The following is a 14,786-nucleotide window of genomic DNA, read 5'->3' as shown; positions in this document are numbered from 1 at the left end:
GACAAATGAAACATTTTAAAAGTTCTGGAAATTACTTTCAGCAATTGCAACTTTTACGCTCTACCTTCTTCACCCTTAACATTGGATAGGCCATCACAGATAATACATTCCTGCCTACTGCCACTGAGCGAATCATTTGGACACCACTTGTTCAACCAAGAAATAATGAGAAACTACATAGATTATGGAGATACACAGCAGTGAAAGCAATGTTAGAAAGCGTTTATGATTAACTCTCATTTGTGTGCAATCTCCCAAAGTTAGTTCTGGCCACACAATGTAGTATTTACAGCTTTTTTTAAGCCAAGGTGTTTGAAAGTTTAATGGTAGTTTGGTGAATATTATTTTAGATCTACTGTGACATAGTACTGCAGCATACATAAATGTTTGTCTCAACATCCTTCAGATAACTGACACAAATGCTGAAATGTATAAGTAATGTATTTCATTCCAGTTAACTGCAACCTTACAAAATGCTTTATAAATATTAGCTGTGGAAAAAAGTTATACTTTTCTAACCAGTTTTTTTGTGTAGAGATCAAAAGCCATGCTCAGTTTGGTGATATTTTACATTTCAGTGAAAACTAATTAACTGGTCAGGCAGTTGCTCATTTACAAGACATTATGTGAATATAAAGGTGGAGAAAACCTGTAAACCCTTAAGAAGAAGACTGGGTTCAGAGTAAGCTTTTAGGTATGCTGAAAAAAGCAACACGATGCAAAGGATCAGACGTGGAGGAGAGAGGACACTGGGCCAGTAAGACAGAGTTTCTCCTGGCTGTGGCGGGAAATGTTGTCGGCCTGGGCAACGTATGGCGGTTTCCTTACCTCTGCTACAAAAATGGAGGAGGTAAGTAGGCTACATAATGCTCTCTCTGTGTTACCCAAAAACTGTAGTACAGCTTTGCACTGTTTTGTACTTTGTGAATTCAGGTGCATTCCTGGTGCCATATCTGGTATTTGTGGTGACCTGTGGCATACCCCTGTTCCTGCTAGAGACCACCATAGGCCAGTACACCCAGGAGGGCGGCATCACTTGCTGGAGGAAGCTATGCCCACTAGCAGAAGGTATACTGTGCAGGACTTAGGAGAGCAAGGCAAAAACTTCCTCTACTGAACAAACCACACAAAGATGATCCAGGAGTAGCAGTGAGTTTCCTTACTGACCTATTTCCTGCTGTGGGAAAGTTTATTTTTTGAGGTAACACAGTTCAGTGCTTCACATGAATGAGCGAAAAGATTGCTGTTCACTGAAAGCGCTACTTCTTCAGTGAACGAATAACTGAATAGATCCGTTTGCAACTTAATAACGTGACTGTGAGTTTTGTTGTGAACATACAACAGAGTATTAGGGCCACATTAAGGAAAAATAAAATGAGAGGAGGAAGTTTTTTCTATTTTGTGTGTAAAGTGAAGGTTCAACTTTATTCTCGAGTAAGTTTAAAAAAATGTTACGTGACAAATGAACTGAGTATGAAAACCAGGACAACCACAAAACGTCAAGTCTGTCATGTGGAAAATGATCCTGATTTAATAAGGTGGGTGTTTTTGCACAGAGGGATAAGAGTAAAAATCCTCTGGCTTAAGAAGAACCTCCTCCTACCCATCCACCCCCAGCCCCAGTCATTGCCATTGGTATACCTTTAGATTTATAAGTTCAGTGGTGAAAAATAACTAAGGCTCTTTGTACATTTACTTAAGTAATTGTGTGCAGCACACGCACTGTGTTTTATGGCACTGGAGGATTTTGATCATTAATGTATTGATTGTCACACTTTGCTCCATGCTCTGACTAGTCAGTTGCAGAGCCAGACAATTTTCAACTGTTGCTAGTGAGTAAACAGTTAAAAGATCATACATGTACCAAAGAAATTAAGCACAGGTAGTACAAAAAAACCAATTCCAGTTGTTTTGCAGTAAAAATCACGTGCACATATGTGACTGCAATGTCCAAAGTTGCGTCAAACAAGACTGATAGTAAAATTAGCCAACTTTATCTCATGGGGAAAAAAATCTGACTCAACATGTAAGCACAGCAGTCATACATCCATCCATCCACCCACAACTGCTGCTGTGCAATGTTTAAAACTTCATCATGATAGAGAGCTACCATGCAGCTACATGCAGCCTGCCAAGTGTTTAACATTACAACAGATGAGCCATAAACATGTGCAGCTAGGAGCAGCTTTTTAAAATAACGATAATAATAATAAAGAATTGGAAGAAATTAAACAAATTTTTTGAGACTGTGAACTTACTTCAAAATTACAAAATGCTAACAATGAATGTGAACTAATTCATTTTAATGTGTGTGAAATGAACTTTGAGAAAGCTCTTGTTAAGTGTGAACTTGCACAACACTGAAACTAATGGTGCCAACACAAACTAAAACACAAATGACGAATGACACATTTTCCCCACCATGACACAGCACTTGAACTGTTGTCAGTACATGGCAAACATTGACAAACATACAACTACATGGCATCTGGGACCATTATTTCAAGCCAAAAAAAATTAATATTTAAACAGGAGAAACTAGAAAATGTTTCAGCTGGGTTACTAAATGTTTATTTTAAAGAATAACTCAACAGAGTTCACACAATAAAAGTCTCTCTACAGGTCAAAGGGAGTAGTGCTGTATAAAGTCTGATAACTGCCTCATGTGTTGTATTTATTGCATTGTATTTGCATTTTGTATTTATCTTTAGGAAAAGTCTGTTAGTAATATAATAATAATCAGCCAGGTTCCAGTGGACCTGAACAAGTGGTGTGGATAATGGATTTTACAGAGAGGAAGTCAGGATTGTGTCTATAACAGAATGAATCAAATCTGGCTCCACAGGTGTGGGCTATGGTGGGCAGGTGATCCTTGTCTACAGCTGTATGACCTATATCATAATTTTGGCCTGGGCTTTGCTGTACCTGGTGTTTTCGTTCAGCTCCCAGCTCCCATGGGCCAATTGCAACAACTACTGGAACACAGGTAAAATGGGAATTGTCATAATAGGGCTGACTTGTGTAACACAGGACAAACTAATATTTGCATGATGTAGGGGAGACTCGGGATGGCTGTAACACCTTTTGTTTGAGCATCACTAATGCACTGCCTGTTTGTGCTAGATCTCTTAAACTTTGAGACATGGTACCAATATTTGTCTACTACAAATTAACTTCTCTTGGATCCAGAGCGGCCGAGCAAACCTGACAAACTCAACTAAGTTCACACAATAAAAGTCTCTCTACAGGTCAAAGGGAGTAGTGCTGTATAAAGTCTGATAACTGCCTCATGTGTTGTATTTATTGCATTGTATTTGCATTTTGTATTTATCTTTAGGAAAAGTCTGTTAGTAATATAATAATAATCAGCCAGGTTCCAGTGGACCTGAACAAGTGGTGTGGATAATGGATTACAGAGAGGAAGTCAGGATTGTGTCTATAACAGAATGAATCAAATCTGGCTCCACAGGTGTGGGCTATGGTGGGCAGGTGATCCTTGTCTACAGCTGTATGACCTATATCATAATTTTGGCCTGGGCTTTGCTGTACCTGGTGTTTTCGTTCAGCTCCCAGCTCCCATGGGCCAATTGCAACAACTACTGGAACACAGGTAAAATGGGAATTGTCATAATAGGGCTGACTTGTGTAACACAGGACAAACTAATATTTGCATGATGTTGAGGAGACTCGGGATGGCTGTAACACCTTTTGTTTGAGCATCACTAATGCACTGCCTGTTTGTGCTAGATCTCTTAAACTTTGAGACATGGTACCAATATTTGTCTACTACAAATTAACTTCTCTTGGATAATGACTACACAATCACAGATTATGTGAGTTAATATCAAATACAAAGAGTTCTGTTGTTACAACCTACCCCACTACTGGGGTGAGTTATAACACCAGCTGGGGATGGATGTTAACAGCAAGACATAATTTGATGAAATAAAATTCACACTGTCCAATTGTGGGTTGAAGTTAGCATGAATGTAAAGCACCAAATTAAACTCGAGAAACTGCTGCTTTAAGTTATACGTCTAATCACTGTATCTACCAAATCATGAATACTATGCAATATTATGCAAAAATAATCGTTTTTTTTAACCTGAAAATCGGTTTTAGTAAAAAAAAAAAAAAAAAAAAAAAAAACAACAAAAACAACTCCAGAGTGTTGCTCACAGAGACGTGTCTCTTTTCCTGTCAGCTCAAAAAGAAAATAGAAATTTATAGTAATAACACTGCAGCCCTTTTCTGACTGGTTAAACTGACCCAGTGTGACAACAGTCCCGGGTCTCTCCTACTAATGTCATTATGCCACATATCAGCACTTAGGTGAATTTCAACAAGGTCAATAAGAATTTCACATTTTGTAATAATCAAGGGAGTTAACTGATTTCCTTGACAATACTCTACTCATTAATCAGATAACTGTATAATTACAATGCACATATGGTGATAACAGGTAATTGATGAGCCATCATGCACAATACAAAGATCCTGAAAGTGATGCAGCTGCCATTATTAATTTTTTGATCACCACTTGTGCTTTACCTACTGTGATATGTCAAAATATCCTCTGTGAAAAGGCCCAAACCACATGTATTAACATTTAAACTTGCCTTTCTCAGACATCTGGCATAAAAACAAAACCTTTTTAAAGAATTTTAAACCACATAGATGCATTAAAAAACATCTCCTCTGCATGCAGCGATGGGACAAAACCACGGCACACCATGACATGCATGCATATAAAATGAACTTGACAGTTCTGATGCATCTCACTGTCACCAATGATATATGAATATTTCTCTTCCTATTACTTCAGATGACTGTGTAGACTTTTCAGCAAGAAATACCACCTCTGAATGGACCAACCAAACAAATTCAACCTCTGCTGCAACAGAATTCTGGGAGTATGTCTGTGGTTAACAACCCAACTTCCTGGCTACTCTTTGTCTTCCAAATAACTTTTTAGTTGACATTTCATTTCATTTTCAGAAGATTACTAATTCTTAATAAAACAGGTACATGTCTATATTTTTCTCTCTAGACGACGAGTGTTGGCTATTTCAGGGGGGATTGAAGAAATAGGCAGCATCAGGTGGGAGGTTCTGTTGTGTCTAATTGCTATGTGGGTCATCTGTTACTTTTGTATCTGGAAAGGGGTCAGATCTACAGGAAAGGTATTTATGTATGCCCTAAACAGTGTTAAAGTGTATACAGTATATTCATACATTTTATACAGCACTGTGCAAAAGTGCACTTTATCTGCCATTTTATTCCCAGGTGGTGTATTTCACGGCTACCTTCCCCTATGTGATGCTGTTAATTCTTCTGATTCGTGGACTCTCTCTTCCTGGTGCTCTGCAAGGAGTGGTGTTTTATCTTCTCCCTGACCTCTCACGTCTCGCAGACCCTCAGGTAGGAGAGTGATGATACACAAGTCAAGTAAAGTCAAGTTTTTTTCTTTTTTCTATACTTACACTATTTGTGGAACTCCTTGTTGTATATTTTCAATAGACCATGAGGAAGGCTTTCTGCTGAAATGCGCTGGTCGTTCATCTCTGCATTAAAGTTGCTTGGAACACTGCAAGTGTTGCCATATTTGATAAACACAAACATTTGTTTCAGTGGATCAAGAATACCAAGTTTTAGCTGTAAATACAACTGAAGGTCATCAACATAACAGTAGAAATACATGCCAAGCTCAGAGGAAGAATGTACAGTGAAAACAAAATCGGCCTCATGATAGATCCCTGCGGGACTCCATAGTGAAAGAGACAGTAGAAGACATCAAAGTGCCTATACTGACAGAATCTGATCTGTCAGCCAAATAAGATTTAAATCACTCAAGTGCTACACCTCTATATTGACACAATGTAAGTAGACAAACTTACTCATTGTTGTTTTCTTGGAACAGGTATGGATGGAGGCTGGGGCTCAGATCTTTTTCTCATACAGTGTGGGTGTGGGCGCCTTAACTGTTCTAGGCAGCTACAACAACTATAACAACAACTGCTATAAGTAAGTATTTCTTTGTACTTGAAGTTTAATTCTGTAGTTTTCAGAGATTGTTAAAGATCTGCCAATGCCTTTTCTTACAGGTGTGCCACAAGGTAATCAGCTAATCAGCATTTTAAAATGATCAGCTATGTGCTATGAGTTCATAGAATATACACTCTTCTCATATTTTGCAGAGACTCTCTGTGGCTGTGTTTGCTGAACAGTGTTACCAGTCTGGTAGCTGGGTTTGCGGTCTTCTCTGTGCTGGGATTCATGGCTCACGAGCAGGGCGTTCCTATTGCAGAAGTGGCTGAATCAGGTAATGCAAGGCACCTGAGATAATCAAGGATCATCACAATCTTCTGTCACATTGGTTTAGCATGATAACATGGTGTGTCTCTACAGAGTAGGCATCCACTGTGATGTGGAGACTAACAGTAACTTCATTTATCCTTTTTGTTACTTTAAATTTTTCACTTCAGAAGGAACTATTGTTCCTTTAACTCCACACTACACTTATTTAGCAGGTGTAGTGTAGTTAAGAGATACCTTACAGACTGAAATCTTACATAAAAAAACTATGATAAGCTTATAAATACAACACACTGTTAAGGCAAAACCAGTGGTTCCCAAACATTTGGCTTGTGAACAACAACAAACACACAACAAAGTGCTGGGGCCCTTTGTCACATTTCAGATGTTTATGAGATGTTAACAGTGCCACCAAAGAGACATTTTCTCTTTAAACATGAACATGGTTTAATTAAAAAGGCCCAGAGAGGTAAAAGTCTCCATTAATTTACAAAAAAAAACAAAGATTAGATAAAAGTCCAAAATATAGCAAAACGTTTTTCACTCTTTCTTATCCCATTAATCACCTCATGACCCCTCAGATTTATTTTGTGATCATTTGGAGGGGCCTAGAACCCTATGTTTGAAGCCACTACTACATAATTGTATTTAAAGTGGTTCAGACTAGCTCCATCTGGAACAGAACAGCAGTAAAAGCTGCTTAAAAAAATGCTGCTATCATATAATAAATATTAATCTGTCTGTTATAGGGGGCATTTTAGTATAGAACAAGTATTACTTTTACTTTGACACTTTAAGTACAATTTTCTTAAAATGCTAATGTGCTTTTACTTGAGTGGGACTTTTAATTATTTATACTAGAGTATTTTTACATTGTTTGAGTTGTAATTTTAAGTAAGGGATCTGAGCATTTCTTCTACCATTGATTGTAGATCTTTGCCTCCATCTTGAGGACAGCCACTGGTATGACTATTCAGCTGTAAGCCAGTGTCTGCAGGTACAATGGGCTGCTGCATTTGTTACATTGCAAGCATTCCCGCTGTGTTATTTGGACATTTGTTCTGAACAATGTGCATGTTACTGCACACCCAGGCATGATGGCTGAATTTTTCAGGCAGTTTTTGGGTGTGATTAGTGGGGCTATGCTGGAAATTTATTACCCCACATTTGGTTTTTCTCTTTTTCATGAAAATAAAGTTGGCCGGTAGACCTTGTTGTATTAAGTGACATAGGTAAAAAAAAAAAAAAACATTATTTTTTACCTTTACCATTAGTCTTAAAGGATTATGCTGGTCATTTTCTATATTAACAGTATTTTTAAAAAGTTCCCATACAGAAACTAAAACCAACAAAGATTTGCCTCTACTCGTGATTAATGCCTGTCACGCCTGGTATTGCTTTTTCATTTGTGTCAACCTCCACCGACTTTCAAAAACAATTACCAGCTCATCAAAGAAACACACTGCTGCACTTAGTGACATATTTCCTTATTGTTGTGTCTTGATGCTTTTCTTTTCTTTTCTTTTCCCTCTCCTCTATCCAATTACCCCAACCGGTCGAGGCAGATTAGGCACTATATAAATAAAACTGAATTGAAAATTGAGTTATGAATCAGCAGACCCTAATACTTGCTGAGAATATCCAGGGACCTTGTGCATAGGCCCCTCGACTCTTGCTTACTTCTGATGCTGTAAAACGTTATGGCCGTTCTGAGCCTTGGGACAACATTTTTAAAAAATTTCAGGATCTGGCATTTTGTAATAAGGAAACACATCAACCAGTGCAGCGGTGTTTTTTCCCTGATGTGTTTTCAATTGTTTTTAAACAACAATGGGGGTCTATGGCAAAGACGAATAAGCTAATCCATCACTGACAGACATAAATCACGACACGAGTAGAGGCAAATTATTGTTGGTTTTAGTCTCTGCATGGGGAGTGTTTAAAATACTGTAAACTGACTGGACTTATCCTTTAAGTGTTCCCATTTTCTCCTCATCTATTGCTGGGACACATTTGTTAAGAGATCTCTTGTGCCACGCAGTGGCTACTTCTACTACTACTGTTTCTCCTATTTAACAGTTGGACCTTCCTAGTAGAAGCTTGCTTTTATCTTTACTTTGCAATGTTTCTGTTGCTAAATTGGCTAATCAATAAAGGTGCTCATTAATTTCCAGGTCCAGGACTGGCATTCATTGCATACCCTCAGGCTGTAGCCATGATGCCTCTGCCTCAACTGTGGTCTGTCTGTTTCTTTGTCATGCTAATTCTCTTGGGTCTGGACACACAAGTAAGATGCACATGAACCCTACTGGAAAAACACATTAACATTTAGAAATAAACTTATTCTGTGTTGCCTATTTTCTGTACAGTTTGTTGCCATGGAGGTGGTGATGACATCCACTATAGATATGTTTTCAACAGTAATGCGCAGGGCAGGGCGACGGGAACTCTTCCTCCTGCTCTACTGCCTCACATGCTTCTTCTCTCAGCTTGTAATGATCACAGAGGTCAGTATTTAGTCTATTCATGTCTTGACTTTATCACTAAGAAAAGATACTTTCAAGTTACAATGGCATATTTCTAATAACAAAGCCTATAAGCTGATGTATTATAGTAATGCAAAAAGGCTCAAATACTGTAGGCTAGGCTTCCATACAACTGAGGTTGACATCTACACTGAAATAACCGTATGTCAAATAAATGTCTTTGCTGTTGTCTTTAGGGAGGGATGTATGTGTTCCAGATTTTTGACTATTATGCTTGTAACGGCGCCTGCATCCTCTTTCTCTGTGTGTTTCAAACCCTGGCAGTGGGATGGATATTTGGTAGGTATGCTGTTTTAATTCATTTGCATTTTGAGCAACTTCCTGGAGTCTCTGGCCAGTACATTAGCTTAAACAAATATAACATGTTAATCAGTGCACCTCATGAGTGCCGGTGGGTGGATTTTATTTTTGTCTGACAGAGCGTCTCCATTTTTCTATTTTTCCTAAGCTAAGAGAAGCTGGTTTCAGGCACATACTACCATATTCTGTATATTGATCCTCCCCTCTAAGAGCTAAAGAATATTTCCCAAAATACCAAATTATTCAGTTAAAGAGGTACTTCTGGGATTCTGTACTGAACTTCCATAAAGTTGGGGGAAAGTAAAAGGCCAGATTAAAAACAAATTAACATTAAATAAAATATATCCAAGCAGCAGTATCTGACAGTCCTTGTTTAGTCCCTATGTGGGTAAAGCGCAAAAAACTTTGGAATAGCATCTTTTTCTCAGATTAATTAAGCTACAGTGGGTACTACCACACTCACTGCAGCGAGTTTACCTGCTGTGCATTTGTCAAAGTTGGAAAACAAAGTTAAAAGCTGACATAACAGAGTTAGAGCACTTTCTTGTTGCTGAAACGCACCACGTTAATACTGTTTATCCAATCTCATTTCCTATCAAGGGGCAGAGCGGTTGTTTGGCATCATAAAAGACATGACAGGTGTACAGGCCAACCCGTTCTTCAAAATCTGCTGGCGCTACCTCACACCACTGGTTTCACTGGTGAGTCAGCCCCCGATTCTCGTTCATCTGAATATGCGCACTTAAATTGTAACCTTTTGATTTTTATTCTCCATTAATTCTTTATGCTGAAGTAACCAGACAATTTCTGTGTGCAACATCTACAAAAATAACTACTGAATCTCTCTTTTTCTTGTTTTCCAAGGGCTCTTTCATATGTTCTTTAGTTAAGTACCAGCCTCTGACCTTCAATCGCTGGTACGTGTACCCTGCCTGGGCATACACATTTGGTTGGATACTAGCCCTGTCCTCCATCCTGCTTGTGCCAGGATGGGCGCTGTATAAGCTGGGAACCGGAACTGGGACCCTGAGTCAGGTGGGACAACTGTACGATTTGTTATGATAGTTCATTCTAAAAAAGGCATGGTTTTATATGTTATATAATCAAAACATAATACATTTTATTTTTAGCAAATATTTTACAAGTTTCATTTTAAAATAGAAATTATACAGCAAGGGACATGAATCACTTTGTCACCTGCTATTAAAGACCTTGCGAAATGGAAATTAAAGTTCAACTCATATTTCATTATTTATTTTCTCTTAAAATCCATGTGCAAAACATTAACTAATACATAAAACTCAAGTATGTGCAAAAAAGAAAAACTTGGCACAGTGACTCAAGCTTCCTGTGAAATGTCAGAAAAGTCTCACAGCCTTTGTGTTCTTGATTTTAGGATTGTTATTATCATGATAGAGAAGGAGAACCTTTAAAAGTTTGAAATTGAATTGAAATTAAGTTTATAAATCATAAAAAGTCTCCATCTCACCCAAAGTATAGTGTTAATGTTGGCCCAAACTACATTCTCTGTAGTTTGGGCCAACATGCTGTATTATTGATTGTGATTATTGCGCTAATGCTGTTTCAACACTGCAGCAATGCAACAAACACAATATGCAATCACCTCAAAACAATATGATCAACAATATGAAAGATCTTGTTCCAGGTCAGTGGAAAAATAAGAGCTGTTGTTAAAAATTAATGGTGAATATATCTCAATTTCTTAGCGGTTCCATGACCTATGTCGGCCCAGTCCTGACTGCTGTCCAGCGAAGGAATCTGAGCTGCAGCACATTGGAGGGGAAGATCTGCAACAATTCACTACCAGTTCATATGAAAGGTGAATTGATCCTGAACTCTTGGCAAATGCACTCATGTGTCCAGCCACTAACATACAGCAATCACTGGGCCAGATACTGAGTGTTGTATTACTTTCTTTATGCTAGAATCCACAGGTCTTAGATGACAAAGACTGGTCTCATTTATTTTAGCTGCATTGTTGATACTGAATGTGTGAAATGTGTATTATCACTGCAAGTATTGTGGAAATGGATATGAAACAACCAACTGTCAAAACACATTTTTAAATGGACATTTTTGCATAAAAATGACTGTCACATCATAATCGCCATCTGATGTGTATTTTGATGTAAACTTAACTTTTAAAAAAGGTACAATGTACACTAAAACAAATTTAATTCAGATGATTCTAAAATAAATACTGTTACCTGTGCAAACTCTTGCTGAAATGTTAGAACATTCTAGATTTGCAGTACACAGTGAAAATACACTGGATGAGTATACTTATTATAGAGCTTAATGTAATTTTGCTGCCATAACAAAATTAGTCCTTTATTGCATTTCAAAAGGAAAAAGACACTGAGCACAGGGAATTTCCTCTGTCAACATGAAGCTAAATGAATAAACTGAGAAGGACCTGAGTAACCTCAGTCAGAGAGGTGACCAAGAACCCAACAGTCACTCTGACAGAGCTAAGCTTGAAGAGACTTCAAAACTGAAAATGTTTTCATTTGGTCATGAGTACTGAGTGCAGATCAGTGGGTAATAATGGCAACACAGAGTGCCAAAGTGGAGTCTGGATACTTTCTGAAGCCACTGTATGTATGTATGTACTTCTCACATGAGTATCACAATCTTAGTGACTCTTCAATTTCTATGGCGGCAGCTCGATTGATATAAGGTTATGCAAGGTTATTGTTACAAAAATACAACCATAAATTGAGGCTCTTATGATAAACGGGAAAAGTCTATTTTTTAATGTATCTTTTTATTTAAATACCTTAAAATTATGAAAAATACATTGTACAACGCACCTTAAAATTCATAAATCTGAACATTGCTGGCGGTGCTGTCATATGCACAAAGAAATGGAAGGGGAAAAAAAAAAATCATACACATACTGTATACCACCACATCAACATACTTGTATACTCTTATAATGCAAACTGTGCTCCAGCTATGACCAAAACATGTGGTCACAGAACAATCGGTTTTCTTCTAGCAAAAGAACAGAATTTCATCAAGGTGAAAATGGACAACAAAGCTGCTGCATGAGAGAATAACTGATGATCCTGAAGGTGTTGTGATGAATTCATACAGTCTGTGGTTGAACTGCTTTTATCACAAGATGTGTGGTGCATTTCCAAAATGATTAAGAATAAAGTATGATGATCCATGTTGATGGAGGTGCCCTGCTTATGCAAAAATGATCAAGTGAGAGGAGAGTTTTTAAGGCTTTGCTGACAAGTGTATGGGCAGACATCCTGCAGTCCAGTGTAGTGTAGTCTCTGGTGTTACAGACCAGCCTAGAGTGCTACTGGTTTTTTTTAAAGCAGCATTCTAGGAATCTTTATGGAAGTCAGCAGTGTTGTTTTGAAGGCAACAATGCTCAGCATGCATCTGAGATTAGTTTTTCCATCTTTTCCCTGAATTAAGTTGGTCTGATGTGGCAGTGAAACGACCAACTGAACTGATTTATAGTGCTGTTCTTGTCAGTGTCTTAAGTGTCTCCTGGGGAAACATTGTTTCCACTTAATCCTTTAAGCACCTGCAGTGGTAATGCAAGTAAGATGTACCTTGGGACTGAATTGCACTTGAATGCATTAATTAGCTATGAGCTCTCAGAAGTCAAACACTATTTCTACTGAAGTACATTCAGTAACTCAAAACTGACAGGTGTACAGTAAGTACCAAACTTGAGTACTCATTGGATTTCCATTGAGCTACAGAGACAATTTGTGAGACCCATATAAAACCAGGTTTAAATAACCATGGATAAACCTTTAAAACCACACTTAATATCCAAACATAGCAACCAAACTCACAGCTCCACTGTCTGGCCCTGAGTATGCACACTTTTTTTTTAAGTTAAAGGCACTACAGGCTGTGCTAACCAGTAGAACTGTCAGGAGGTATAAAGGTAACTTTCTCTGAGGATTTATCACCAGCTTTGAGCTCCCTGCTTTGTTCCGAGTGAGGCTGCTGCTGTACAGGACAGGTGGAGAGAGGCTGAGACTGCGGAACATCTGACTTCTCAGCAGCTTGTGGCCTCCTCGTATCATCTATAGAAATACTCTCTGGTTGTCTGGCAGAATCTAGATGAGTTGGGATTTGCAAGTTCTGAAATTCTTTGAGGCTGGGGTAGCTGCCAGACTCAGCCATGGTACGGTGTAGATGTTCCCAGGCTGTGATACCATTAAGGCTGCAGCTGGGGTTGCTGGTAGCCTGGCACAGTAGTTCCGTGTGCTGCCGTAGCTGGGCAATATCCTGCTCTGTCGCACTGTTCTGGCGCATTATCTCCTTTGTGCGCTGGGTAATGTCCAGCAGACCTGATCGTCTGAGGATTTCTACCGTGTTGAGGAAACGACGGTGGCGGGTACTGGTGGTGCCGTTTCTGTGAAGATGTCTGGCTGCGAGGAAGAAGGAGGGAGTATGCAGGCTGGATACAGATGAGGAGCCCTGTCTTGAGGAAGAAGTATTGGAAGTTGGGGAGGGTAGACAGTGTCTGGTTGAAGAGGAAAATGGCTGGACAGAGGCTGGAATTGCTTTGGGTTGCTTATGTAGGTGCTGCTCAGGCAGACTCCTGGCTACAGGTGTGTCATCAATCTTGTGCTCTGTGCACACCCTCTTACTCAGATTCTGGGATGCATCATTCACTGAAGATTTATCAGGTGGCTTCTTGCTGGGCTGTGGTGCAATGTGGGGATAGGAGCTGACAGTGGGTAGGTACATGCCATTTATTTTCCTCCCTGTGATGTAGGAATTCCAGGACAAGGGCTTGTGGAGCTGCATGGTGGCTGGCAAAAGCCTAGGCTGCTGCAAATGAATCATATGGTGGGCGCCATCACGGCTGGTCTCCCTGCTTCCATTTCTCCAGAGCAGTTGAGCTTTTTTCTGGATCATGTTCGGCTGGTGTGGCAGGAAGGAAGAAGAAAGCAAGTAGAGGATACAGAGAAAACAAGGATCCAAAAGGAAATATTGCAAGCAGGGGTTTGAGTAAATGTATATTATAAAGAAAAAATATATACATATACAGTGGTCCCTCGTTAATCGCGGGAGTTACGTTCTAAAAATAACCCACAATAGGCGAAATCCGCGAAGTAGTCAGCTTTATTTTTTACAATTATTATAGATGTTTTAAGGCTGTAAAACCCCTCACTACACACTTTATACCCTTTTCTCAGACAGGCATGAACATTTTCACACTTTTCTCTCTTGTTTAAATAAATAAAAATACTGTATAAACATTTTCCTATAAATAATAATGATGGATTTTAGAACTAACGAATTTAATTTCTGTACTGTACAGGAGACACGGCATGCACAAGCCAGCACCACTGTGGCACAAAAAAAAATCCGCGAAACTGCGAGGCTGCAAAAGGTGAACCACGTTATAGTGAGGGACCACTGTATACACAACCTCAAAAAGCTAGATTTAATCACTGTTCCTTCTTTGACCCTGGCAGATATAAAACAACTAGAAGAAATGCTCCTTTTTAGTATCAGAATTACATTTGATTTGATTTATTTATTCTTTCAAGCATGTAAAGACAGTTGATATATCAACACACATAATTTTACACATATCCAACAAATGCTAATCCA

General features: G+C 38.8%; 2 protein-coding genes across 3 annotated transcripts in view; one reads left to right on the top strand and one right to left on the bottom strand.

The window, feature by feature from the left end:
* Window positions 1-3,510: 3,510 nt before the first annotated feature.
* On the top strand, window positions 3,511-11,301 carry LOC109960346 (sodium- and chloride-dependent GABA transporter 2-like). The gene is made up of 12 exons (XM_020600383.1): window positions 3,511-3,610; window positions 4,826-4,913; window positions 5,051-5,183; window positions 5,287-5,421; window positions 5,921-6,024; window positions 6,198-6,322; window positions 8,490-8,602; window positions 8,685-8,822; window positions 9,038-9,140; window positions 9,762-9,862; window positions 10,026-10,196; window positions 10,889-11,301. Exons 1-12 carry the CDS (start codon window positions 3,511-3,513, stop codon window positions 11,003-11,005), a joined length of 1,428 nt encoding a protein of 475 aa, XP_020456039.1. The 3' UTR covers window positions 11,006-11,301.
* Window positions 11,302-11,964: 663 nt separating this feature from the next.
* The window catches only part of LOC109960382 (CLOCK-interacting pacemaker), a 7,886-nt gene continuing 5,064 nt past the window's right edge, over window positions 11,965-14,786 (bottom strand). For both annotated transcript variants that reach the window (XM_020600449.1, XM_020600448.1), the window contains one exon: window positions 11,965-14,090. In XM_020600449.1, coding sequence (XP_020456105.1) covers window positions 13,071-14,090 — 1,020 coding nt within the window. In that variant the 3' untranslated portion in view covers window positions 11,965-13,070. The remainder of the gene's footprint in view (window positions 14,091-14,786) is intronic.

The sequence above is a fragment of the Monopterus albus genome, unplaced genomic scaffold (assembly GCF_001952655.1).
Source record: "Monopterus albus unplaced genomic scaffold, M_albus_1.0 scaffold46.1, whole genome shotgun sequence".
In the NCBI taxonomy this organism is placed as follows: Eukaryota; Metazoa; Chordata; class Actinopteri; order Synbranchiformes; family Synbranchidae; genus Monopterus; species Monopterus albus.
The sequence above is the reverse complement of the archived record's forward strand: the minus strand, read 5'-3'. Positions and strand labels throughout refer to the sequence as shown.